Source organism: Cyprinodon tularosa, unplaced genomic scaffold (genome assembly GCF_016077235.1).
Source record: "Cyprinodon tularosa strain WSP-4 unplaced genomic scaffold, ASM1607723v1 ctg635, whole genome shotgun sequence".
In the NCBI taxonomy this organism is placed as follows: Eukaryota; Metazoa; Chordata; class Actinopteri; order Cyprinodontiformes; family Cyprinodontidae; genus Cyprinodon; species Cyprinodon tularosa.
The window spans coordinates 340,236-366,958 of NW_024039380.1; the positions used below are offsets into that span (position 1 = coordinate 340,236).

General features: G+C 41.5%; 2 protein-coding genes across 2 annotated transcripts; both read left to right on the forward strand.

Annotated features, from left to right (window-relative positions):
* On the forward strand, positions 1-2,754 carry LOC119798764 (CD209 antigen-like protein E; the record flags this gene model as incomplete). The annotated part of the gene is made up of 5 exons (XM_038308372.1): positions 1-55; positions 245-396; positions 504-628; positions 719-785; positions 2,668-2,754. Coding segments are annotated over 5 exons (486 nt in total), but the record flags the coding sequence as incomplete, so codon positions are not given.
* On the forward strand, positions 2,137-24,707 carry LOC119798768 (CD209 antigen-like protein D). Its single transcript, XM_038308375.1, has 9 exons — positions 2,137-2,164; positions 5,472-5,555; positions 5,591-5,656; positions 8,082-8,192; positions 8,351-8,416; positions 8,555-8,596; positions 8,789-8,940; positions 24,163-24,287; positions 24,378-24,707. Exons 2-9 carry the CDS (start codon positions 5,498-5,500, stop codon positions 24,556-24,558), a joined length of 801 nt encoding a protein of 266 aa, XP_038164303.1. The 5' UTR covers positions 2,137-2,164; positions 5,472-5,497; the 3' UTR covers positions 24,559-24,707.
* Positions 24,708-26,723: the final 2,016 nt, after the last annotated feature.

Here is a 26,723-nt window from a genome sequence, read left to right on the forward strand (position 1 = left end):
AATCAAAGCAGCACATGTCCTCCACCTCCTACATTTCCTCCACCTAAAGTAAAAAGTAAGTCCATTATTGTTGTCTCATTTCTCTTTAATGATGTTATAGAGACACTGATGGTCTGACAGATACAGGAAGTTAGATTGTAGCTGCAGGACAGAAGACGCCTCCTGCTGCCTCTAAATCTCACAAACATCTACAGAGATTTCTCCCTCCTGACTCAGTGAGATTGTTGTTCTGATCTGTTTAAAGATGAAACGTGTCTGAAGTGTGAAGCAGGCTGGGAGCTACATGGAGTGAACTGTTATTATTTCTCCAACAATAAGTCCACCTGGAATGAGAACAGAGATTCCTGCAGAGGTCAGGGAGGAGACCTGGTGAAGATCGACAGCAGAGAGGAGCAGGTATGAATCACTGCTGCAGCTTCATGTTCTCACAGATTTTATCATCATCATGGTTCTTCGTTTTTGCACAGAAAGTCTCACAAGTATCTCTATCATCTCCTACTCAGATGTTCCTGGAGGGGAAAGTGAAAGAGAAAATGACAAATAAGGACGATTCGTTCTGGATTGGACTGACGGACTCAGATAATGAAGGCAGCTGGGTTTGGGTGGACGGATCTCCACTGAAGGAAAGGTCTGATTGCTCTCAGAACATTTGGTTCATTTGAAGAGTTTAAGTCACTCAGGTTTACTGAACTCTGTCTTTCTCTTCTTCATCTCTTAGTTTGAGTTTTTGGGGAAACAACGAGCCTGATGGTCAGGGTGGAGGAACAGACTCAGAGGTGGACTGTGTGAGAACATTGAATATAGGAAACTCTATCAAGTGGTTTGATAGATATTGTAATGATGATCTGAGAAGAATTTGTGAGAAAACAGCAGAAGCTAAGCTGTGTTTGTGTTTGTGAAGTTTAGAAAACATCCTCTGATCTCTGAACAGAAACACATTTTTTCAAAATGATTTTAAAACATTTTAGGTTCTTGAACAAAAAAAAAAAAAGAAAAATACAATAATTTGTTCCAACAGCAGATCTTCTGTGAAAAATGTAAAAATCAATAAAAAAATTTTCAACCTGATTTTCCTGTTTTCATTAATTAATACAGTAAATATTATAGTGGAAACGGAACAGTCATACAAACTAATTTAATTCACAAGATTGTGTTTTTCTATCATCAGTAATTATTTCACAAAAGTGAAACATTTTTTTGTTAGATGCGCTGCCATGTTACAGTACCTCAAATAGTGACATCACGAGGTTAATTAACTCCAACTCTAAGAATTGACTACATTGCATATAACAGCGATACATTACAACCATAAAACACTAAAAATATTTGGTATTATGGAAAAAGGAAGCTGAAATGACACCAAAGCGTCTAAATCAGATTGTTTATGCTTTTGAGCCCATTCACCCTGTAACTCGAATCATAGGAAGCAGAGAAGAGGCACTTTTGGAGCCGAGGTTCCATCTCTCCCTGCTACCCCACAGAACATCCCTGTGGAGATTATGAATTAGGGTGTGTTGGCATTTCAAAAAGAAAAAGTTAAAAGGATCCAAAACAAAACAAAAAAGTTGGTAAAACAAAATGTTCTCCTAAACATAAGTAGTCCATAGCATGAAGCATTGAAGTCCCGGAATGCAAAGTTAATCATAAAAAAAGAACTCAGAGTGCATACCATCAGAGGCATGGATGCTAGATAAAGTCTAGACTCAGTAACTAACAAACAAAAACTAGAGCTTCAATACACTGACTAATTGCACAATTGATAACAGGTGGCAGAGGAGGGAAAAACACTCCCAACCAAAAAAAGCAAGATATACAGTCCAACAGAGGCCCCTAGTGGTCAGAATAATCATAGCACCTAACATATGTTGGCAGGTACTAAATCCACTATGCCCCTATGCTAAATGTGGAAAGGACAATATTATTGCCATTACCATGCTGGGACTGGTGGGCCGGTCCTAATTTCAGCGTATGAGGGACGGCCCTCCTTAAATCATACCGACCCCAACATTTCCTCTCTGGCCGAAGCTCCTATCTGTGACAGTAAATAACTCAAGGAGTCATCTTTTAAACAGGAAGTTCTTTTTTATCTGAAGGTGTGAAAAAAGAAGGCGTTGCACACATTTTCAGTCTAAGAGGTCTGCAGAGGGAAGACGATGAGTTGAGGGTGAGTCCAGATAAATTTCTTTCAAATATACACTTAAAAAACAATGGAGATGTTAAAAAAATCTGGTCTTCAAAGTTAAACTGCTGTTTCTTTATTGCACTGATGCATTTTGAATCGCTTTGTTATTTTAATGTCTGCACATATATGAGGAACAGTATCATTTTGAAATCTGCTAAAAAGAAGAACTAATAGAAGTTTATTGGGATTCAAACAGGTTTATTTGACGATAGAGGCTGTACAGGTCTATTGTGTTAAAGAGAGAGCTGAGGGGAAAGGGTTATGACTGAAAGAACAACATCCAATCAGCTAAAATAAGCCTACTCTGCTGGGACAAGGCAGTCTCTCAGATAGTAAACATCCATTGTTTTAAATTGGTCTACTTAATATCACATAATCAAAAAATTAAATTACATGTTCCGTTTTAAGATAAGGTAAAAATCAAGTACAATTAAAAACTCAAAAAAATGCTGTCTTTGTTTTTCAGAGAGTTGTTCTGTTCTAAGTGTCCACATGATGAGACCTGTGAAGGAGGTAAGGAGATGAATGTGGAGGTAAATAGGGAGAAGATGCAGAGAGCAAAATGGTCATAGGCACATAAAAAACAACAAGGCTGAAAAAAACTGCTTTCTTTAGGCAACATTTAACATCTGAACTGGAAGAAAACAGCTTTACTTGTAAATCTCCACTTTAAAAAAAAATGCACATGCAAAACCCCTGTATGCCTATTAAACAAGTGTGAGAGCTTGCACGAGCCCAAGCTCAGAAATGTGACATTAGAGACGCCAGGGACCATAGTCAAATGTTTGCCGGGGGCCAGAACGGGCAACATGAAATCTTACTTGAAACTGCTGGCTAAGATAAAATTAAATACAGTAAGATTGTTATTCACGCTGGCGGTAATGACACCCGGTTACGCCGATCGGAGGTCACTAAAATTAGTGTTTGGTCCTCTCCCTGATCTGACCAGTGATGACACGTTTAGCTGCATGTCGTCATTCAACCGCTGGTTGTCAAGGTAGTGTCTTGAAAACAACGTGAGCTACATTAATAATTGGCAATCCTTTTGGGAAAAGCCTGGTCTGATTCGGAGAGACGGCATCCATCCCGCTTTGGATGATGCAGCTCTTCTTTCTGGGAATCTGGCCACATTTATTAGTCCTCCAATATATGGTATTGAATATATGGTTTTAAAAACATGGAGAGTAAATATCACTTCACAGGCCTATCCTACCTAGTCTAGAAAAATAGTTTACTGCTGTATAAGTGGACCCTTTTAAAGCAAGAGCAGCATATTTCTCCTCATTAATAGAGGAGAATAAGAATAATCCTAGATTTCTTTTTAATACAGTTGCCAAAGTCACCCAGAGCAATGGCTTAGTTGAACCGTCCATTCCACCTGCTCTTAGCAGTAATAATTTTATGCCATTCTTTATAAATAAGATTGATCTTATTAAAAATAAGATCATTAGCACTCCCCTATACATGATTGGTTTGTCTCTGGAGGGTGGGGTAGCATCTGAGGTAGTCATGGAATCTGAATCGGGTTTAGACTGTTTTGATCCAGTCGACCTTTCAGAGTTAACAAAACTACTGTCTTCATCTAAGCCTTCAACTTGTATGTTAGATCCAGTTTCAACCAGATAATTTAAGGAGGTATTCCCTTTGATCTCCTCCTCCATTTTAGATGTGATTAATCTGTCTCTGTCACAGGGTTGTGTACCTAAGGCTTTTAAGGTTGCTGGAATTAAACCTTTGCTTAAGAAACCGTCTCTTGATCCAGATGACTTGGTCAATTATAGACCTATATCCAATCTTCCTTTCTTATCTAAAATTCTTGAGAAAGTAGTGGCCAAACAAGTGTGCGATCAAACAAGTGGACTATTGTAATTCTTTACTATCAGGAAGTCCACAAACTCTAGTTAAAAAACTTTAGCTGATCCAAAATGCTACAGTCAGAGTTCTGATGAAAATGAAAAAGAGAGATCATATCTCTCCTATCCTGGCTTCTCTTCATTGGCTTCCTGTTAAATCCAGAATAGAATTTAAAATCCTCCTTCTCACATATAAAGCCTTAAATGGCCAAGCTCCATCTGATATTAGAGATATGATTGTTCCTTATGTTCCTAACTAAGCACTTCGCTCTCAATCTGCAAGTTTACTAGTTACAGACACCCTGTCTACTTTTAAGACTAGGCTTAAAACTTTCCTTTTTGATAAAGCTTATAGTTAGAGTGGCTCAGGTTATCCTGAGCTATCTCTATAGTTATGCTGCTATAGACTTAGACGTCTGGAGGACATAGGGACCCCCATTTCATCATTCTGCTTCATTCTATCACTATTCTCCCACTGCAGAATCTGTTAGTTCAATCTCTAACGTTCTGCTCTTTGTGCTTTTTCTCATAGTAGCTTTTCCTCATCTGTTCCTGTTTGGCTGTGACTCCATCTTGGAGAGAAATATCAGCTGTGCTGCTGCCATAAACACCTTTGTTTCTAGATGTTGGAGATTGGCCTGTTTTCCAGTGTAGACCTGTTTCTCTGACCGGGACTGGCTGGATGTGCTCTCTTCGTCCCTTTACAGCTGCTTTTTGTATCTCTGCTTCTGTCTCCTTGAACCCCAGTGGGCCTCAGCAGATGGCCGTTCACACTGAGCCTGGTTCTGCTGGAGGTTTCTTCCTGTTAAAAGGGAGTTTTTCTCTCCACTGTCGCTACAAGCATGCTTAGAGTGAGGGATTGCATTTGAGTGAATGAGTCGATGCAATCAACTGGTTTTCCTTAGATAGAAAACTTTGAATCAATTTGACTGTATGATCTGGTGAACTGTAAAGTGCCTTGAGATGACTTGTGTTGTGAATTGGCGCTATAGAAAGAACTGAACTGAATTGAATTCACACATTTTTTTCTTTGATTGAAAACGTTTTTTTTTACTTTTGAAGCAAACTGCTTTTGATTGAATAATAAACAAATCTATACTCTATACTCCAAAGGTTTGACCTCTTGACTTCACAAACCAAACGATCAGCTAATCTTTTTTGTCCTCTATCCTTGAAATAATCTTCTCTGTAAAACCGTGGTTTGGTCTGAAAAACACATAAATAACTTTCTTGTAGAAAGTATTTCTGACGTTCTTAGATCCCATTTCAATATATTTTGCACCATGCAGACATTTCAACACCAATACTAAAAGGTGTTGCTCAGCCAGTTGAACTATTTTATTATTTCCCTTTCTGGCCATGTGACATTTTTTTCTCATCTCTCTGTCTTTTGTAGCTTTGCTTCTTTTTTATAGCTGTCAGTGACTGAACTTTAGATCTGTTTCAGACTCACAGCAGCAACATGGATGAAGCTGAGGTGATGTATACTGATGTGAAGTTCACAAGAAAAAAGGCCAGAGGTGAGCAGAACCTCTGGCCTCTGGCAGTTCTACAGATCCTGTTTCTTCATCTGACGATACAACTTATTCTGAAATACAGAGTTGCCAAAGAAGAGAGGCAGGTATGTTAAAAAGGATACTAAATGAAATATAAGCTCGAGTTTGTTATCTCATCTGCAATTGACAGATACTTTATGCTTTTATAAAAAAAAAAATAAGACAATAATGATAGAAGGAAACTGACTAAACCCCTCTGCGATAAATAAAATCACGTTTTAAGAAAAGCAACAAGACAGACATCTCAAAATGAGCAGCAGTTAGGAAATGACGTAGCAGAAGTGTTTGAATAAATTTCACCATCTTAAACTGCTGAAGTGTTCACCAACCAGTTTCCTGTTTTGCTCTCTGAATTAATCACTGCTGGAGTCCCTTATTATGTTGTTGTTTTTTCAAAACAAACAATATTGTGAGTTTTAATATGTTTTTAGAAATGTTGACACTCAGAGGTACATGTTGGTAAAGGTGCTGGAAGCCAAATGCCACGACCTTCATCACCCAAAACTTGTTCTTTAAGAGCAGAAAACTAAAATGTTTGGAACGACTGTAACTCCAAACTCCACCTCCTGAAATGCAGATGCGATGTTATACCGGTAGTTCCATTTGATTCCATCCTGAACAAAAGCATTTTGAAATGTTTGCATGGTTTAGCTCAGCCAAACTCTCTTTCTGCTCTTGACTTGCATCAATAAAATTGCTCCAGATATGAAACATGTATAAAGAACTCCATACCTTTTAAGGAAACTTCTTCTATCTTCAATAGGATCAAATTAATCCACCTCTAACCTTTGTGAATGGAGCCATGTCTGGCAGTACGCTTTCTTTTGGCAGATCTGCTATTTTTTTTTTCCAACAAACTTTCCTCTGTTGCGTCTGCAAAAATACAGCAATTCAATTCAATTCAGTTTATTTCTATAGCACCAAATTCACAACATGTCATCTCAAGGCACTTTACAGTTCAACCAGTCAAATTGATACAAAGTTTTCTATCTAAGGAAAACCAGTTGATTGCATCGACTCATTGACTCTTCAGCAATCCCTCACACTAAGCATGCTTGTAGCGACAGTGGAGAGGAAAAACTCCCTTTTAACAGGAAGAAACGTCCAGCAGAACCAGGCTCAGTGTGAGCGGCCATCTGCTGAGGCCCACTGGGGTTCAAGGAGACAGAAGCAGAGACACAAAAGGCAACTGTAAAAGGCGGCCCCGTCCAGGAAACACACAGCCAGGAAGACAAGCTCCGAGCCAGCTTCCATGCCAGAGGATGAAGAGAGCACATCCAGCCAGTCACGGTCAGAGAAACAGGACCACACTGGAAAACAGGCCAATCTCCAGCATCTATAAACAAAGGTGTTGATGGCAGCAGCACAGCTGATATTTCTCTCCAGGATGGAGTCACAGCCAAACAGGAACAGACCAGATGAAGCTACTATGAGAAAAAGCAGAGAGCAGAACGTTAGAGATTGAACTAACAGATTCTGCAGAGTGGGAGAATAGAGATAGAATGAAGCAGAATGATGAAAAGGGGTCCCTATGTCCTCCAGCAGTCTAAACCTATAGCAGCATAACTATAGAGATAGTTCAGGATAACCTGAGCCACTCTAACTATAGCTTTACCAAAAAGGAAAGTTTTAAGCCCAGCCTTAAAAGTAGACAAGAGAAGACTTTTCTAGCAGCTGCATTTCCTTTTATTATCCAGTAGTTTTCTTTTTCTTAACAGCATGTGAGCTCTTCCTGCATGTCCAAACTGTTGAAGAATATGATGTAAAATGAATGTAGACATGCATCACTTTCTGACTCTGTGGTATACAAATACAAGACCAATCTCTTCCTACTTTATTGAAACAGCGTCTTACTTCCTAATAACTGAAATTACCACAAAAATTTCCAGATTGCTGAAAGTAGTTGGGGCTGAGTCAGAGGGAGGTTTAAAACGTAGCCACTGATAATGAAGTCTATGTGGAAACTGGCCCTAAATCATCATAATACAGTATCTCTACAATACTTGATAATAATTAGATTTTCATGAATATTGTAGATTTGTTAAGGTTGAAACCTTGGCAAGAAACACTTGCAAAGATTAATCAATAAAATTTAAAGAAGGGGTTTGTGCATCATCTCCATAGTATATATGACTGTTACACAGATTTTAAATAAAGAACCTCCAAGCAAGAGCACTTCAGGTGCTTTGGTTTGTCTCAGTCCAATGACCTCCTGCTCCTGAAGGTCAACACGCACTAACAAACACTTCCAAGATGGAAAAAAGAGGGAAGGATCTTTACAAAAGGAGGGAAAATTGTGCCAGTTGAAGGAAGAAAGCAAAATAACAGCTGCAGTTTGAACCTCAAACCAGCAATCTGGACATCTAACAGGCTAAGGTTCTGACAAGGCTGCCCTCTGGGAGGGTAGTTGTTGGATAGTAAAAACACTAACTATATGAAGATAATGTATGGGTATGTGTATTTTACCCAAATTTCTCTTTTCTTTTTCAGTTTGTCCCAAATGTTCAGCAGATGCTCCACAGAACAAATCAAACAGGTCAAAGATCCTCCTGCTGAGTATCATTGCTTTACTGACAGCTGCTGCCATCGCACTTGGACTGAGTGAGTGAAAAAAAAATCTATTTTAGTTTTGAATGTTTGATTTGAAGAATAAAAAAACATTTGAATTTAACCATACATTTTTTTCTTCACTTTTGTATAACCCTGGATTAAATAGAACCCAAACTAACGGTTTATTTCTTCTTCTTTTTTGTTACCAGCTGTTGTTATTTTGATCATCAACCCCCCCTGCTATTCTGGAAAAGAGAAGAATGAAATTACACCAGGTCTGATTAACAGCAGTCAGATCAACTTTATTTTGGATTAAATCTGAATCCCTATTAATTTTGCTCCGTCACATTTGGATTATAATCTGTGCATTTGTAATCCAGCTTCAAGTTATGCATTTTTAATCTTTGGAACAGGAAAAAATCAAAGCAGCACATGTCCTCCACCTAAAGTAAAAAGTAAGTCCATTTTTTATGTATCATTTCTCTCCTCTGATGATGTTATAGAGACATTGATGGACTGACAGATACAGAAAGTTAGATTGTAGCTGCAGGACAGAAGACGCCTCCTGCTGCCCACAAATCTCACAAACATCTACAGAGATTTCTTCCTCCTGACTCAGTGAGATTGTTGTTCTGATCTGTTTAAAGATGAAATGTGTCTGAAGTGTGAAGCAGGCTGGGAGCTACATGGAGTGAACTGTTATTATTTCTCCAACAATACGTCCACCTGGACTGAGAGCAGAGATTCCTGCAGACGTCTGGGAGGAGACCTGGTGAAGATCGACAGCAGAGAGGAGCAGGTATGAATCACTGCTTCAGCTTCATGCTCTTACAGATTTTATCATCATCATGGTTCTTCATTTTTGCACAGAAAGGTATCTCAGGTTTCTCCATCTTCCATCCAGATGTTCCTGGAGAGGAAACTGAAAGAGAAAATAACAAATAATGAAGTTTCGTTCTGGATCGGACTGACGGACTCAGAGAAAGAAGGCAGCTGGGTTTGGGTGGACGGATCTCCACTGAAGGAAAGGTCTGATTGTTCTCAGAACATTTGGATCATTTTAAAGGTTTAGGTCACTCAGGTTTACTGAACTCTGTCTTTCTGTTCTTCATCTCTTAGTTTGAGTTTTTGGGGAAACAATGAGCCTGATGGTAAGGGTGGAGGAACAACAGCAGAGGCGGACTGTGTGAGAATATTGAATAGAGGAAACTCTATCAAGTGGTTTGATAGATGTTGTAAAGAGAGTCTGAGAAGGATTTGTGAGAAAACAGCAGAAACTCAGATGTGTTTGTGTTTGTGAAGTTTCATTCAGAAAACAGCCTCTGATCTCTGAACAGAAACACATTTTCTCAAAATGATTTAAAATAATTTGAGTTCTTTAATGGAAATATGAAAAATACAATAATTTGTTCCAACAGCAGATCTCCTGTAAAAATGTAATAATCAATAAACTTTTTTTTTCCTGACTGATTTTCCTCTTTTCAGTAATTATTATCTTTTCATTAATTATTATAACTAAATGATAAATAAATAATAAGGGTTTAAGTTACAAGAGAAAGATTAAATTGTTTTTGTTAAAAGATATCTGTCTAAATTAATATTTAATCAATATAATTAGCTACCGATTTTTAAGTAAAATATGAAGCATTAACATCATAGAATAATAGCAGTTAAATAAATAGATGAAGGACTTATTTCATTTAACCATGTACTACCCTTGCATTGGGTGTAAAACAAAAATTCAGTAAACTAAAAGATGATGTCAGTTGAAAAATATAATTTATTTCACAATTTGCAGGGGTCCGAAAAATAGCAATACAATACAACAGATAGCAATGAACACCCAATGAAAAAACAAAATAAACTCAAGACGCTCATGTTGCTGCTCAGCTGGTCCTTCAGGTCTCTGAATAGGGTGTGTAACATTGGTTGGGCTGAAAATGGTATATTTGCTGTTCCCTGAGCCCTAATGCAGCCTGCTTTAAAGCCCTAGAATGAAACAATGGGTTTTTCTTCCTTTTATGGTATGATCATCAATATTTAGATGAGCTGTGCGCTGATTGGTTGGTTTACAACGAGCGAAGCTTCTGAGCAAAGATGCATCATAGCAACAAGCACTCACTCACTGAAACATCAGATTGTTGATATGGTAGGGTGACCAGACGTTCTGTTTATCCTGGACATGTCCTACTTTTCATACCTAAAAAAAAAAGTCCTGGGGGAATTTCAAAATTGTCTGAGATTTTGGTCGACTACAGTGCACCACGTAGTCAAAACACACCGGGCATTCGGACCGAGCCGTCAGCTCCGGGGCTGGTCTAAGAACCCCAGCGGACGAGGGCAGGGAGCCAGCGGAGAACAGAGTGACCGAACCTGACCCGGTGACGGTAGCCTGGACCCCGTGCCCCATGCTTCCCCCCGCCGTTTTTATCGGCCCCCAGCCCTCTGGACGCTGAGGTCCGGTCCAGTCAGCGACCCAGCAGTCGACTCTTCAGAAGACTGTGAAAATTTCCCCTCCTCCATGCAGCCTGGAACACTGCATTTACACTCGTGGTTCTGGCTCATTTTCAATAGAGAAACTGTCTGCTTTGTAATTCTAGTAGAAGTAAACCCAACTGTAGGCTAAACAGCTAAACTGGTGTCTTCCATCTACCTCTATTCATGTTCTTGGGCCATGAACCAGTGGGCTGGTCTGTATGTACAGTTCGGGGCGTGACAAAAGTACAGGCCAGAACCAAATAAGGCAACATCTCCAAGTTTACCTCAAGTTGAGGCTTCGTTTGGTTTTGCCCGTTTTATGGTGGAAGGTTAGAATTGTGACATTTGTAGAAAAAGGAGGTGTTGATGGGGTTTGAACTTCTCTGAACGCCCATTTCACCCACTGAACTATCGTTCTTCATCTATGACAATGGAGATTATTTTGCATTCTATGACCCCTTTAAGTCTAAGGCCCGGCTTCCCTTTAACTTTCACCCACCTCCCCCCCATCTCCTCCTTCACTCTCAGGCTTTTCTCAGTCCCGACTCATCCTATGGTTTATTTCACTGCCATTGTTGACACCCCAGAGGGAAAACGACTACAAACTTCTGCCCAAGTTATTCATCCAAGCTCATGCTAACTCACAGCATCATGTCTTCTGCCAGGGTTAAAATGCCAAACAACTCATTTCATTCATGTTAATAAAAATCTTTGTAATTGATTCTGTTATCCTTGTGAGTCTCTTTGGGTTGAATTAGTTAATTATATGTTCTGCTTTTTCATGACAGGTCTGAAAACCCATCCGTACAAGAAAACTCTGGTCAAGCTAAAAAAGTGGGTTTCAGGTTGCATGAAGCTTTACCTTGGTGCTGGTTGTTCAGTTGGAACGGAAGAGACTAAAGAGCGAAACTGTTGGGATCTGGAGCTGTACCACCTTCCTCCAGCAGAGTGCGCCGTGGGTCTCCTGGAGCTGGAGCCTTCCAGCACACCTGAGACGCATCTACTCATCAGGAGACCTCCCTTTTATAATCAGCTGCCAGACCTTGCTTCGACGCCGCAGTGTTGACCTTAGTTTGGTTAGCAACCTGAGCCTTTGAAAACTGAAAGGATCTTAGTTGTCTCTTAAGAGAGATCAGATTCTAACTCTCCTCTGTTTTTGCTTCACAGGAAACCTGTCTCTAGCCTGAGCTCTGGATGAGCTTAACCTGCCAATCTGCCCTGGTGAGCCTAACCTGAAGATTCCTATGTGGATTCCCCTGCTGCTCTTAGTGAAGAGCTGGAAAACTCTGATCAAGGTCTGCCATTCAAAGTCAGAAGCTAGACGCTGCAGCTGCTTGTGTACTCTGCTGTACCAACAGTCTCTGGACCCAACGGTTCCCTCTCAAAGAGAAGCCCAGATTCAGTCAAGGTATAATTCTGAAATTATCAAAGACTCATAACTCATCTGCCTGCCTTCTAATCAAACTATCATCTCTGCAGACTTCAGTGAACCAGCCCGGACCAGTTCCAGACCCAGTACATTATCTTGTGTTTGTGAAACATTCAATAAACTCTGTTAAACTTTTACCCAGCCTCCGTTGTGTTCTGCATGTGGGCTAAGAACCTTAAACCCATCATGACAGAACACTGCGGCCAAACACAAAGCCCAGCAGATCACCTCCGTAGGAGGTTTGAGGAACAGGACGCTCAGATCCTTGGACATGCGCATACCCTCCGTGAGTTGCATACTAAGATTGAACATCAGAATGAAATGCTACAAACATATGCCAGCTACATGGGTAATGCTAACGCCACGCCAGCGGTACGTCCAGTTCCGGATCCACCTCCGCCTCCAAGGTCACCGGCGGTGACGTCACTTCCTGAGTTCCGTCCCAGTCCGCCTGAAAGATTCTCAGGTAACCAAAAAGATTGTAAGGGATTTTTGTTCCAATCTCGATTACTTTTTGAACATTCTCCTGGCAGTTTTCCGAATGATAGAATGACAATATCATTCATTCTTTCTCAACTCACTGGACGAGCCCTTGAATGGGCGGAGGCAAGGTTCTCCTCTGAATCCAGTTTCACTTGTACTTTTTCCGAGTTCATATCAGAGTTTTCCCAAGTATTTAACCACGACTCAGATAAAACTATTGACTCCCGAGCCCTGCTGAATTTAAGACAGGGAAATTCCACAGTGGCTGAGTTCTCCATCGACTTCCGGGTCAAAGCCGCAGCCTCTGGTTGGAACGAATGTGCACTTAAAAGTGCTTATTTTAAGGCCTTAAATGATAACATCAAGGATGAACTAGCCACGATCGACGAACCAACTAGTTTGGAGAATTTAATCCGTTTAACCATCAGGTTGGATAACAGACTCCGAACCAGAAACAGCACTAGACAAAGAAGTCTGCATTAAATAATGCTTCTGTTTTTTCTGGATCCGCAGAACCCAGTTCCAAGCCAAGGTCTAAAAACCAGACTCTTTCTATGCCTGTCCAAGTCTCTCACTCAGATGGAGCGGAGGTCGAACCCATGCAGATTGGACACACAAGGCTAACCCCTGAGGAAAGACAACGACGAATCAGGGGCAATCTGTGTCTATACTGTGGTGAGACTGGCCATTTCATAGCTTCATGCCCGGCTAAGTCAAAAGCCAGGCCCGTCAGAGGAATTGAGGAGTCTGACGGGCCATTTGAAAACTGAAAAGGCTTCTCATCTGATGTTACCTGCTACACTTTTTTTCTCTAACCAGAACCTCACCTTGTCTGCTTTCATTGACTCTGGATGTGAGAGTAATCTCATTGATTCTAACCTGGTCCAACAATTACAGATTGAAACCGTTCCTTTATCCAAGCCTCTCAGAGTATCCGCTATTGATGGAAAGAAGCTCCATCAAGTCACTCATCAAACACAACCTCTAGAACTTTTGATCTCTGGAAATCATCGTGAGACATTAAACTTTTTTGTTTTTCCTTCTGCATGCTCCCCCTTGGTGCTGGGATTCGAGTGGCTGGAACGACATAACCCCCATATCAACTGGGCTGAACGCCACATTGAGTCTTGGTCCACTTCCTGTCACGAGACATGTCTTCGTTCTGCAGCTCCTGCTGTTCAGTCCCCTAGAGGTAGGGGGGAGATGGACTCTCCTGACCTTACTTCTGTTCCTCCCGAGTATCATGATCTGGCACCAGTCTTCAGTAAGGTCAGTGCGACGTCTCTTCCACCTCACAGACCATATGACTGCGCCATTGAATTATTACCAGGAGCTCCCCTGCCCAGCAGTAGACTTTATAACATCTCTAAGCCTGAACGTGAGACCATGGAGAAATATATTAATGAGTCTCTAGCTGCTGGGATAATCCGTCCATCTTCTTCTCCTCTTGGTGCTGGTTTCTTTTTTGTGGGTAAAATGGATGGTTCCCTACGACCCTGTATAGATTACAGAGGCCTTAACCAGATAACCGTCAAAAATAAGTACCCCCTACCATTACTGGCATCAGCATTTGAACCTGTTCAGGGTGCAACAGTTTTCACCGAGCTCGATTTGAGAAATGCTTATCACCTTCTTAGGATAAGAGAAGGAGACGAATGGAAAACAGCCCTTAGGCCAATTTGAGTATTTGGTCATGCCTTTTGGTCTCACAAACGCTCCTGCCTGTTTTCAAGCTCTAGTCAATGACGTCCTCAGAGATTTTTATGAATGTATTCGTTTTTGTCTACATTGATGATATTTTGATCTACTCCAAGAACCTATCAGAGCATAAGAAACATGTCCGTCTTGTTCTTCAGAGACTTTTGGAAAACAAGCTCTTTGTGAAGGCAGAAAAATGTGAATTTCACCAACCATCTGTCACTTTTTTAGGGTTTGTGCTCGAGGGCGGGCAGGTTAAGCCATCCGAAGACAAGATAAAGGCAGTGCTGGACTGGCCGACACCAGAAAACCGCAAACAGCTTCAGAGATTCCTTGGTTTTGCAAATTTTTACAGACGCTTCATAAGAAATTATAGTCAAACAGCTCTACCTCTCACAACTCTGACTTCTGTAAAGAAGACTTTTCAATGGACACCTGAAGCCCAGAACGCTTTTGAGAAATTAAAGAACCTGTTTTTTAGAGCTCCCATCCTTATCCAACCAGTTTCCTCTAAGCAGTTTATCTTAGAGGTGGATGCTTCAGACTCCGGTGTTGGAGCTGTTTTGTCTCAACAATCTGACTCAGACCAAAAGATTCACCCATGTGCCTTCTTTTCACGTAGACTCTCACCTGCAGAGCAAAACTATGATGTTGGAGACCGAGAACTTCTAGCCATCAAACTCGCCTTGGAGGAGTGGAGACACTGGCTCGAGGGGGCCGAACATCCAGTTTTGGTCTGGACAGACCACAAGAACCTGGCCTATCTCCAATCCGCCAAACAATCTAATCCACGTCATTCTAGATGGTCATTATTTTTTTCCCGATTCAATCTCATAATCTCTTACAGACCTGGTTCCAAGAACGTCAAGCCCGATTCTGTCTCTCGTCTGTACTCCGCTGATCAACCTGAGACGCCCGAGCCTGTTCTTCCTGCCTCCTGTACTGTTGGAGTCGTTTCCTGGGAGATCACTGATCTCATCAACTCTGCCCTAGCCTCTGAACCTGACCCAGGTAACGGCCCTCCAAATAAAACCTATGTTCCATCTTCCGTCAGATTCCGTCTGATCCAGTGGATGCATGCAGCCAAATTTTCCGCCCATCCTGGAGTGAGCAGAACGATTGCCCTGATTACAAGACGTTTCTGGTGGCCATCCTTACACAAGGACATTAAGGAGTACGTTTTGGCATGTCCCATCTGCGCCTGAAACAAAACCTCTCACCAACCACCTTCTGGTCTGCTGCATCCTCTATCTGTTCCAACCCGTCCCTGGTCTCATATTGCTGTAGATTTTGTCACTGGTCTCCCGATTTCCAGAGGTATGTCCACCATTTTAACCATCGTTGACGGATTTTCCCAGGCTTGTCACTTAATTCCCCTCAGGAAACTTCCTACGGCTTTCCAGACGGCCCAGCTTCTCGTGAAGCATGTTTTCCGACTCCATGGCATCCCACAAGAAATTCTCTCCGACCGCGGTCCACAGGTCATCTCACAGGTCTGGAAAGCCTTCTGTTCTGTCCTCTCTCACCTCTGGTTATCACCCACAGTCTAACGGGCAGATGGAGAGAATGAATCAGCAACTAGAGTCCACTCTCCGCTGCCTAACCTCTAACAACCCTACTGACTGGAGTCAGTTTCTGACCTGGATCGAATATGCCCACAATTCTTTAAAGTCTGCTTCCACTGGTCTATCCCCGTTCCAGGTGTCTCTCGGTTATCAGCCTCCACTTTTCCCTGCAGACGAGAGAGAGATCTCAGTCCGATCAGTCCATCATCACATCCGTCGTTGTCAGAGAGTCTGGAAGGACACCATCGCCACCCTCAACCGCTCATCTGCCTCTACTAAACGTTTCGCTGACTCTAAGAGACGCCCGGCCCCTGACTACTCCATAGGCCAAGAGGTATGGCTGTCTACCCGAGACATTCCCCTCAAGGGCCTGTCTCGGAAACTGTCCCCCCGGTTCATTGGTCCGTACAAAGTAGCCCAGATCATCAACCCCTCTGCTGTATGTCTTCACCTTCCTCCGAGTCTCCGCATCCATCCCACGTTCCATGTCTCCCAGATTAAACCTGTTGTTTCTAGCCCCCTGGGCCCTCCGTCCGACTCCCCTCCACCCGCCCTGGACATCGATGGACATCCTGCCTTCACCGTCCACCGGATCGTGGACTCCCGTCGGCGAGGTCGCGGTTGGCAGTACCTCGTCCATTGGGAGGGCTACGGTCCGGAGGATCGCACATGGGTTCCTGGTTCTTATATCCTCAATCCATCCTTAATCGTGGAATATGAGAGCTCCCTCCCGTCGACATCTTCTGGACCGCCAAGAGGCGGTTGTTGAGAGGGGGGTACTGTTGGGATCTGGAGCTGTACCACCTTCCTCCAGCAGAGTGCGCCGTGGGTCTCCTGGAGCTGGAGCCTTCCAGCACACCTGAGACGCATCTACTCATCAGGAGACCTCCCCTTTATAATCAGCTGCCAGACCTTGCTTCGACGCCGCAGTGTTAACCTAAGATTGGTTAGCAACCTGAGCCTTTGAAAACTGAAAGAATCTTAGTTGTCTCAGATTATAACTCTCCTCTGTTTTTGCCTCACAGGAAACCTGTCTCTAGCCTGAGCTCTGGATGAGCTTAACCTGCCAATCTGCCCTGGTGAGCCTAACCTGAAGATTCCTATGTGGATTCCCCTGCTGCTCTTAGTGAAGAGCTGGAAACTCTGATCAAGGTCTGCCATTCAAAGTCAGAAGCTAGACGCTGCAGCTGCTCCTGTACTCTGCTGAACAAACAGTCTCTGGACCCAACGGTTCCCTCTCTCTCAAAGAGAAGCCTGGATTCAGTCAAGGTATAATTCTGAAATTATCAAAGACTCATAACTCATCTGCCTGCCTTCTAATCAAACTATCATCTCTGCAGACTTCAGTGAACCAGCCCGGACCAGTTCCAGACCCAGTACATTATCTTGTGTTTGTGAAACATTCAATAAACTCTGTTAAACTTTTACCCAGCCTCCGTTGGGTTCTGCATGTGGGCTAAGAACCTTAAACCCATCATGACAGAAACTGACATCTCTTATACATGTGATTTTAGATATGCTAAAATACTTGGTGTCCTAGATACCATACGTGTTAAAACTTTGGAGCATTCAGTTTGGTAACTAATAAAAAACAGGGAAGTAGATTGTTAAATAAAGCCTCCGCATCATCTTTTAAACAGGAAATTCTTTTTTATTCGAAGGTGTGAAATAAGAAGGCGCTGAACACATTTTTAGTCTAAGAGGTCTGCAGAGGGAAGATGATGAGTTGATGGTGAGTCCAGATAATTTTCTTTCAAATATACATTTAAAAAACAATGGAGGAGATGTTAAAATGATCTGGTCTTCAAAGTTAAACTGCTGTTTAAGCTGCTGTTTCTTTTATTGCACTACAGTAATACATTTTGAACCGCTTTGTTATTTTAATGTGTGCACATAAATGAGGAAAAGTATCATTTTAAAATCTGCTCAAAATAAACTAACAGAAGTTTATTGGGTTTCAAACTGAGGTTTATTTCACAATAGAGGCTTTACAGGTCTATTGTATTAAAGAGAGAGCTGAGGGGAAAGACTGAAAGAACAAGATCCAATCAGCTAAAATAAGCCTCCTGTGCTGAGACAAGGCATTCTCTCAGACAAAGAGGAAAGAGGATTTTGTGTTTGTCTCGTCTCCTGATCGTCCACTGTTCCTCCCCCACAGAGTCCTCTGGGTTTTTGGCTCTATATGTGGGGAGGTTCCGTTTTTATCTCAGTAAGCCTGGCTCCAAGGAGGAGACCCGTTTACAGATCCTGCATCAAGTTCTGGTTCCACGTCCTGTCTCTGCTACCCTCTGCCACTGAGCCTGCCTGTCTGCACCTGATCCTTTCTGCTCCTGTGTGTGACCGCCTGGTCATGCATCCGGTCCCAGTCAGACTCTGAACCCGCCTGGGAGCTCTATGATACCTGGAAGACTGGATCCTGCCACCTGTCTGTTCCAGCCTGATCTGGATCCTGTTCTGTTTGTTCCTGTCTTTTCTGAATCCCTGACCAGGATCGGCTTCCTGCAAGACCTCTGGAACTGCAGCACCGGGGACATTCTTGGACTGGACTGTTAAACCAGGTAAGTGACCAACTCAGATAATCATCTTCTGTCAGATGATTGTGGTCACTTACCTGTGTTTCTCCCACAGAGTGTCAGAGATTGGGCGGTGCCCCGCCCCCCTCCTGCAGTATCCGCGAGCCCCAGCTCCACTTTAGTTTTGTTGGTTATTTAATAAACGTTCTGAACTTTCCTACTGACTCCTTGAATACTGGGTCCAGCTACCCTCGTTTCATGACAGTTTGGTCCCCTCCCTGATCTGACCAGTGATAACACGTTAAGCTGCATGTCGTCATTCAACCGCTGGTTGTCTAGGTAGTGTCTTGAAAGCAATGTGGGCTGCATTAATAATTGGCAATCCTTTTGGTGAAAGCCTGGTCTGATTCGGAGAGACAGCATCCATCCCTCTTTGGATGGTGCAGCTCTTCTTTCTAGGAATCTGGCCACATTTATTAGTCCTCCAAAACCCTGAACACCCAGGGTGCAGACCAGGAAGCAGAGTTGTAGTTTAACACACATCTCTGCAGCTTCTCTACTGTTACCCACTCTTTACTCCATCCAGACAGTGTCTTGCCCACGACCGAAATCTAATTAATTAGCAAAGATTCCCAAAGGAGTAAATCATGATAATCTAATTGAAGTTAAAATAACTCTAATTGAGCAAAAAGTTAAAACGATTAAATGTGATCTGTTCAACATAAGATCTCTTTCCTCTAAAAGTCTGCTAGTTAATGACTTGATTTGTGATAATCACATTGATTTATGTTGCCTTACAGAAACCTGGCTGCAGCAAGTGGATTATGTGAGCATAAATGAGGCAACTCCCTCAAGCTATTTAAATTTTCACATCCCCAGAAGTTTTGGGTGAGGAGGAGGAGTAGCAACAATCTTTTAGTCTGACTTACTAATTACTCCAAAGTCAGTTAATATTTACATCTCTTTTGAACAGTTAATCCCTAATTTCCCTTATCCAAACTGCAAAGAAGGAAACCTCTTCTCTTCCTCGGTGGGGGGGGGGGGGGGGGGGGGCGGTTGCGGGCGGGTCGGTGTCTGGTGTCCGCTGTCGCATTGTGGGGGCTCTGTTATTAGGGTTGGGAATTGAAAAGATTTTCACGATTCCGATTCCCTTTTCGATTCTATGAAACGATTCGATTCTTAATCGATTCTTTTTTCGATTCCAATTTGGGGGAAAAAGGAGAACAAACAGTTTGATTATCAGAATCAACTTTGTTTACTTAACTATTGCACAATCTTACAAACTCAAAAAGATCAAGATGTCCACAGGAAATGTGAAACTGGAGTAACATCTGTGTTTAAATGAAAAATGAATACAAGAACAAACTTAATAACCAACAATGTCTAATAACAAATGATGGGATAATAACCTATTTTAAATAACAAAAAATACTAATTATAAAACAGTAGTAGGGAAAATTAACAGTTCTTTTGCAGAAAGATGAGCATATCTGCTTTTTCTGGAAGGATACGGGATCTTTCAGCGCTTATGGTGTCTCCAGCCGTGGAGAACACCCTCTCAGATGGGGTGGAGGAAGCCTGCACACAGAGGTAGTTTTCAGCCAGTCCAGATAGCAAGGGCAGCGTATCTTGCTTGTTCCACCACCACAGTGTGGCGCTATCCCTGCAGGGGATGGAGGGCAAGCTTTTATAGAGCTGGATTTCCTGATCTACCCTCTGGGCTAAGGAAAGACGGGGCTTTGATTCACAAAGTGACCGCAGCACGTTGTCTTCCTCCTCGAATAGTTCTTCCAACTTGCGTAACTTGCGTAACTTGCGTAAGTTGCGTAACTTACGTAAAAAACGTGACGTAAGTCGTGCTCCCCAGAGCCGGCGCTCTCGGCTCTGGTGCTGCGGGAATCGAAAAAAGAATCATTCAGCGAGCTGCCAAACGATGCCATGGAATCGAAAAATACGGAACCGGTTCTGAACAGGAACCGGTTTTCGATTCCCATCCCTATCTGTTATAATTGTAATTTGATTTATGTTTCTGTTCTACAGATCCAGTTTCTTCATCAGGCGATAAAACTTATTCTGAAATACGGAGTTGCCAAAGAAGAGAGGCAGGTATGTTAAAAAGGATACTAAATGAAATATAAGCTCGAGTTTGCTATCTCATCTGCAATTGATAATGATAGAAGGAAACTGACTAAACCCCTCTGCGATAAATAAAATCACGTTTTAAGAAAAGCAACAAGACAGACATCTCAAAATGAGCAGCAGTTAGGAAATGACGTAGCAGAAGTGTTTGAATAAATTTCACCATCTTAAACTGCTGAAGTGTTCACCATCCAGTTTCCTGTTTTGCTGAATTAATCACTGCCAGTGTTATTTATTATGTTGTTATTTTTTTTAAATCAAACAATATTGTGTGTTTTAATATGTTTTTAGAAATGTTGACACTTAGAGAGGATAGTCTAGGAGCCAAAAAGAGCAACATTTTTTATCACTGACTTGCTGCAGGTTTCCAGCACCTGAAAGGTGCTGAAAGCCAAACGCCACGACCTTCATCAACCAAAACTTTTTCTTTAAGAGCAGAGACTAAAATGCTTGGAACGAGTCAAACGTTCCCAAACTCCGCCTCCTGAGAGGCAGATGCATTGTTATAGTTCCATTTGATTCCATCCTGCACTAAAGCATTTTGAAATTTCTGCATGGTTCAGCTCAGCCAAACTCTCTTTCTGCTCTTGACTTGCATCGACAAAATTGGTGTCATTATCAAATCTGATGGTAGAAACTTGACCTCTTCTACAGATGAACCTCCGGACTGCATTTATACAGGAATCTGTATTAAAAGTGTATGCAACCTGCAGATATGAAACATGTATAAAGAACTTCATACCTTTTAAGGAAACTTCTTCTAACTCCTATAGGATCAAATTAATCCACCTCCAACCTTTTAAATGGAGCCATGTCTGACAGTACGCTTTCTTTTGGCAGATCTGCTATTTTTTTTCAACAAACTTTCCTCTGTTGCGTCTGCAAAAATACAGCAAGAGACGACTTTTCAAGCAGCTGAATTTCCATTTATTATCCCATAGTTTTCTTTTATTTTTTAACAGCATGTGAGCTCTTCCTGCCACTGTTGAAGAATATGATGTAAAATTAATGTAAATCATCATAATACAGTGTCTCTGCAATACTTGATAATAATTAGGCTTTCATGAATATTGTAGATTAGTTAAGGTTGAAATCTTTGCAAGAAACATGTGCAAAGATTTTGTGTGACAACGAAATAATAAGTTTAAAGAAGGGGTTTGTGCATCATCTCCATAGTACATATGACTATTACACAGATTTTAAAGAACCTCCAAGAAAGAGCACTTCAGGTGCTTTGGTTTGTCTCAGTCCAATGACCTCCTGCCCCTGAAGGTCAACCCCCACTAACAAACACTTCTAAGATGGGAAAAAGAGGGAAGGATCTTTAAAGCTGTAGGGAAGCGGCGGTTCCAACCGTTGCATTTCCGAATTCTCCCGAGTGGTGATAAAAGGGGAGGGATTGTTATGGCGGAAGGTTCGCAAGCTATTTGGTTGTGGCCGGTTTGTCAGAAGCATCTTGCTAACCAGTTAGCAACATAGTGCTAGTAGGTTCCCAATGGGAAATTCCATTGGGACCAAGTAGCACTAAATTGGTGACTTAGAAACGACGCTGTCAAGGAACGCTATGGACAGCGGAAACATGCAAGAGGAGGAGAGTTTAGTGTCGGAGGTCGTGGATGTGTCTCCACCTTCATCCATTTGTTATTTAGAGGAGGAAAGCGGGGACGAAGATGTTGTGGAAGAGGACGCCAGGGCGGCAGTAGAAGGCTTAACCCGGGCGTACACTTTGCGATTTTTTTTAGTTGTGCATGCAGCTGCTGCTCAAACTGTACGTCTAAACCGCAGGATTTAGTCATGTAGTGTGAGCTCACAGCTCACCATTTTTGTTTGGCCTGACGCTCTGATTTGATCTACCTGCTCAAATTGTATGACTAAAAACCACGTCGGACTCAGCTCCACAGTGAGATGGAGCTGCTCCGACTCCTCTATCCAGAAGGCAAAAACAGAGAAGGGGAATATTAAGCGCACTAGAATGAAACGTGCTGCCTTGGCAATTTGTGCAATTTTGTGCTGAAAGTCCTAAGAAGAAAAGGCGACAACGTACACTACTGTTCAAAAGTTTGGGGTCACATTGAAATTTCCTTTTTTTTGAAGGAAAAGCACTGTACTTTTCAATGAAGATACCTTTAAACTAGTCAACTTTAAAGAAATACACTCTATACATTGCTAATGTGGTAAATGACTATTCTAGCTGCAAATGTCTGATTTTTGGTGCAATATCTACATAGGTGTATAGAGGCCCATTTCCAGCAACTATCACTCCAGTGTTCTAATGGTACATTGCTCATTGGCTCAGAAGCAATCATGTTCACACGTCTGAAAACAGTTTAGCTCGTTACAGAAGCTACAAAACTGACCTTCCTTTGAGCAGATTGAGTTTATTTTACAGTCTATTCTTGTTCTTGGACATGAAGGCTATTCCATGTGAGAAATTGCTAAGAAATTTAAGATTTCCTACAACAGTGTGTACTACTCCCTTCAGAGGACAGCACAAACAGGCTCTAACCAGAGTAGAAAAAGAAGTGGGAGGCCGCGTTGCACAACTGAGCAAGATGATAAGTACATTAGAGTCTCTAGTTTAAGAAACAGACGCCTCAAAGATCCCCAACTGGCATCTTCATTAAATAGTACCCGCAGTAGCTTGTTTGACAAGGCTGCCCTCTGGGAGGGTAGTTGTGCTAAACAACTCAGACCTATGATAAAAGAATTAGTATTTTTTATGCTAAATAGTAAAAACACAAACTATATGAAGATACTGTTAAACTAAATGTGTATTTTATGCAAATCTCTCTTTTCTTTTTCAGTTTGTGCCAAATGTTCAGCAGATGCTCCACAGAACAAATCAAACAGGTCAAAGATCCTCCTGCTGAGTATCATTGCTTTACTGGCAGCTGCTGCCATCGCACTTGGACTGAGTGAGTGAAAAAAAATCTATTGATTCGAATGTTTGATTTGAAGAATAAAAAACATTTCAATTTAACCATACATTTTTTTCTTCACTTTTGTATAACCCTTGATTAAATAGAACCCAAACTAACGGTTTATTTCTTCTTCTTTTTTGTTACCAGCTGTTATTATTTTGATCATCAACCCCCCTGCTATTCTGGAAAAGAGAAGAATGAAGCTACACCAGGCATGATTAACAGCAGTGAGATCAACTTTATTTTGAATTAAATCTGAATCCTTTACGTATTAATTTTGCTCCGTCACATATAGATTATATTGTCTGAAGTTGTAATCTTTCTTCAAGTTATGCATTTTTAATCTTTTGAATAGGAAAAAATCAAAGCAGCACATTTCCTCCACCCAAAGTAAAAAGTATTTTGTCTCATTTCTCTCCTATGATGATGTTATAGAGACACTGATGGACTGACAGATACAGGAAGTTAGATTATAGCTACATCTACAGAGATTTTGTCCTCCTGACTCAGTGAGATCTTTGTTCTGATCTGTTTAAAGATTAAATGTGTCTGAAGTGTGAAGCAGGCTGGGAGCTACATGGAGTGAACTGTTATTATTTCTCCAACAATACGTCCACCTGGACTGAGAGCAGAGATTCCTGCATAGGTCAGGGAGGAGACCTGGTGAAGATCGACAGCAGAGAGAAGCAGGTATGAATCACTGCTGCAGCTTCATGTTCTCACAGATTTTATCATCATCATGGTTCTTCATTTCAGCACAGAAAGGTATCTCAGGTTTCTCCATCTCCTACCCAGATGTTCCTGGAGAGGATAGTGAAAGAGAAAATGACAAATGATGAAGATTCGTTCTGGATCGGACTGACGGACTCAGAGAAAGAAGGCAGCTGGGTTTGGGTGGACGGATCTCCACTGAAGGAAAGGTCTTATTGTTCTCAGAACATTTGGTTAATTTTAAAGGTTTAAGTCACTCAGGTTTACTGAACTCTGTCTTTCTCTTCTTCATCTCTTAGTTTGAGTTTTTGGGGAAACAACCAGCCTGATGGTAAGGGTGGAAGACCAGAATCAGAGGTGGACTGTGTGAGAACAAAGAAGAGAGAAAACTCTATCAAGTGGTTTGATAGATATTGTAAAGAAAGACTGAGAAGTATTTGTGAGAAAACAGCAGAAACTCAGATGTGTTTGTGTTTCTGAAGTTTAGTCCAGCAAACAGCCTCTGATCTCTGAACAGAAACACATTTTATCAGAACGATTTAAAATAATTTAAGTTCTTTAACAAAAATAAGAAAAAAACAATAATTTGTTCCAACAGCAGATCTCCTGTAAAAATGTAATAATCAATAAACTTTCGTTTCTTCCCAGACTGATTTTCCTCTTTTCATTAATTATTTCAATAACTATTAAACTTGTAGCTCATTAATTTAGATCATCAACTTCCCCAACTTTCACAAATTGAAGAGTTTAAGGTACAAGAGAAAGATTAAAGAGTTTTTGTTAAAACGGAACTGACCGGTTGATGGATTACGATATCTGCCTAAATCAATAATTAATCAATAAAATTTGCTTTAGATTATTATTTAAAATATGAAGCCCTAACATCATTGAAATAAATAGATTGAGGACTTATTTAATTTAACCATGTGCTACATCAAATTGTTGATATGGTAGGGTGACCAGACGTCCTCTTTTTCCCGGACATGTCCTACTTTTCATACCTAAAAAAAAAGTCCGGGAGGAATTTCAAAATCGTCCAGGATTTTGGTCGACTGCAGTGCAGCACGTAGTCGAAACACACCGGATATTCGAACCGAGCCGTCAGCTCCTGGGCTGGTCTGATGCAGGGAGCCAGTGGGGGACGGAGCGACCGAACCCTGACCCGGTGACGGTAGCCTGGACTCCGACTCCCCGTGCTTCCCCCCCGCCTGCCTTGCCGGCCCCCAGCCCCCCTCCACCAGCTGAGGACGGGCTGATCATGGCTCTCTGCTGAGGTCAGGTCCAGTCAGTGACCCAGCAGTCGACCCTTCAGAAGACTAAAAAATGTCCATTTCTCTGTGCAGCCTGGAACACTGCATTTACACTCATGGTTCTGGACACATTTTCAATAGAGAAACTGCCTGCTTTGTAATTCTAGTAGAAGTAAACCCAACTGTAGGCTAAACAGCTAAACTGGTGTCTTCCATCTACCTCTATTCATGTTCTTGGGCCATGAACCAGTGGGCTGGTCTGTATGTACAGTTCGGGGCGTGACAAAAGTACAGGCCAGAACCAAATAAGGCAACATATCCGAGTTCACGTCAACTTGGGGCTTTGTTTGGATTCGCCCGTTTTATGGTGGAAGTTTAGAATTGGGAGCTTTACAGAGAAAGTAGATGTTGATGGGGTTTGAACTTCTCTTTACGTGCATTTCACCCACTGAAATATCGTTATTCATCTATGACAATGGAAAATCGAGTTTGCATTCTATGAGCCCTTTAAGACTAAAATGCCAAACAACTTATTTCATTCATGTTAATAAAAATTGCTTCTGTTCTCCTTGTGAATCCCTTTGGGTTGAATTAGTTAATTATATGTTCTGCTTTTTTATGACAGGTCTGAAAACCCATCCGAACAAGAAAACTCTGGTCAAGCTAAAAAAGAGGGTTTCAGGTTGCATGAAGCTGAACCTTGGTGCTGGTTGTTCAGTCGGAACGCAAGAGACTAAAGAGAGAAACTGACATCTCTTACACATGTTATTTTAGATATGTTAAAATACTTGGTGTCCTAGATACAATATGTGTTAAAACTTAGGAGCATTCAGTTTGGTAACTAATAGAAACAGGGAAGTAGATTGTTAATAAAGCCTCAGCATCATCTTTTAAACAGGAAGTTCTTTTTTATCTGAAGGTGTGAAATAAGAAGGCGCTGCACAAATTTTTAGTCTAACAGGTCTGCAAAGGGAAGATGATGAGTTGGTGGTGAGTCCAGATAAGTTTCTTTCAAATATACACTTAAAAAACAATGGAGGAGATGTTAAAATGATCTGGTCTTCAAAGTTAAACTGCTGTTTAAACTGCTGTTTCTTTTATTGCACTGATGGATTTTGAACCGCTTTGTTATTTTAATGTCTCCACATAAATGAGGAAAAGTATAATTTTAAAATCTGCTAAAAAGAAGAACTAACAGAAGTTTATTGGGATTCAAACTGAGGTTTATTTCACGATAGATGCTGTACAGGTCTATTGTGTTAAAGAGAAAGCTGAGGGGAAAGAGTTATGACTGAAAGAACAAGATCCAATCAGCTAAAATAAGCCTCCTCTGCTGGGACAAGGCATTCTCTCAGATAGTAAACCCAAATAAGATACTAAACTCAAAAACATGGA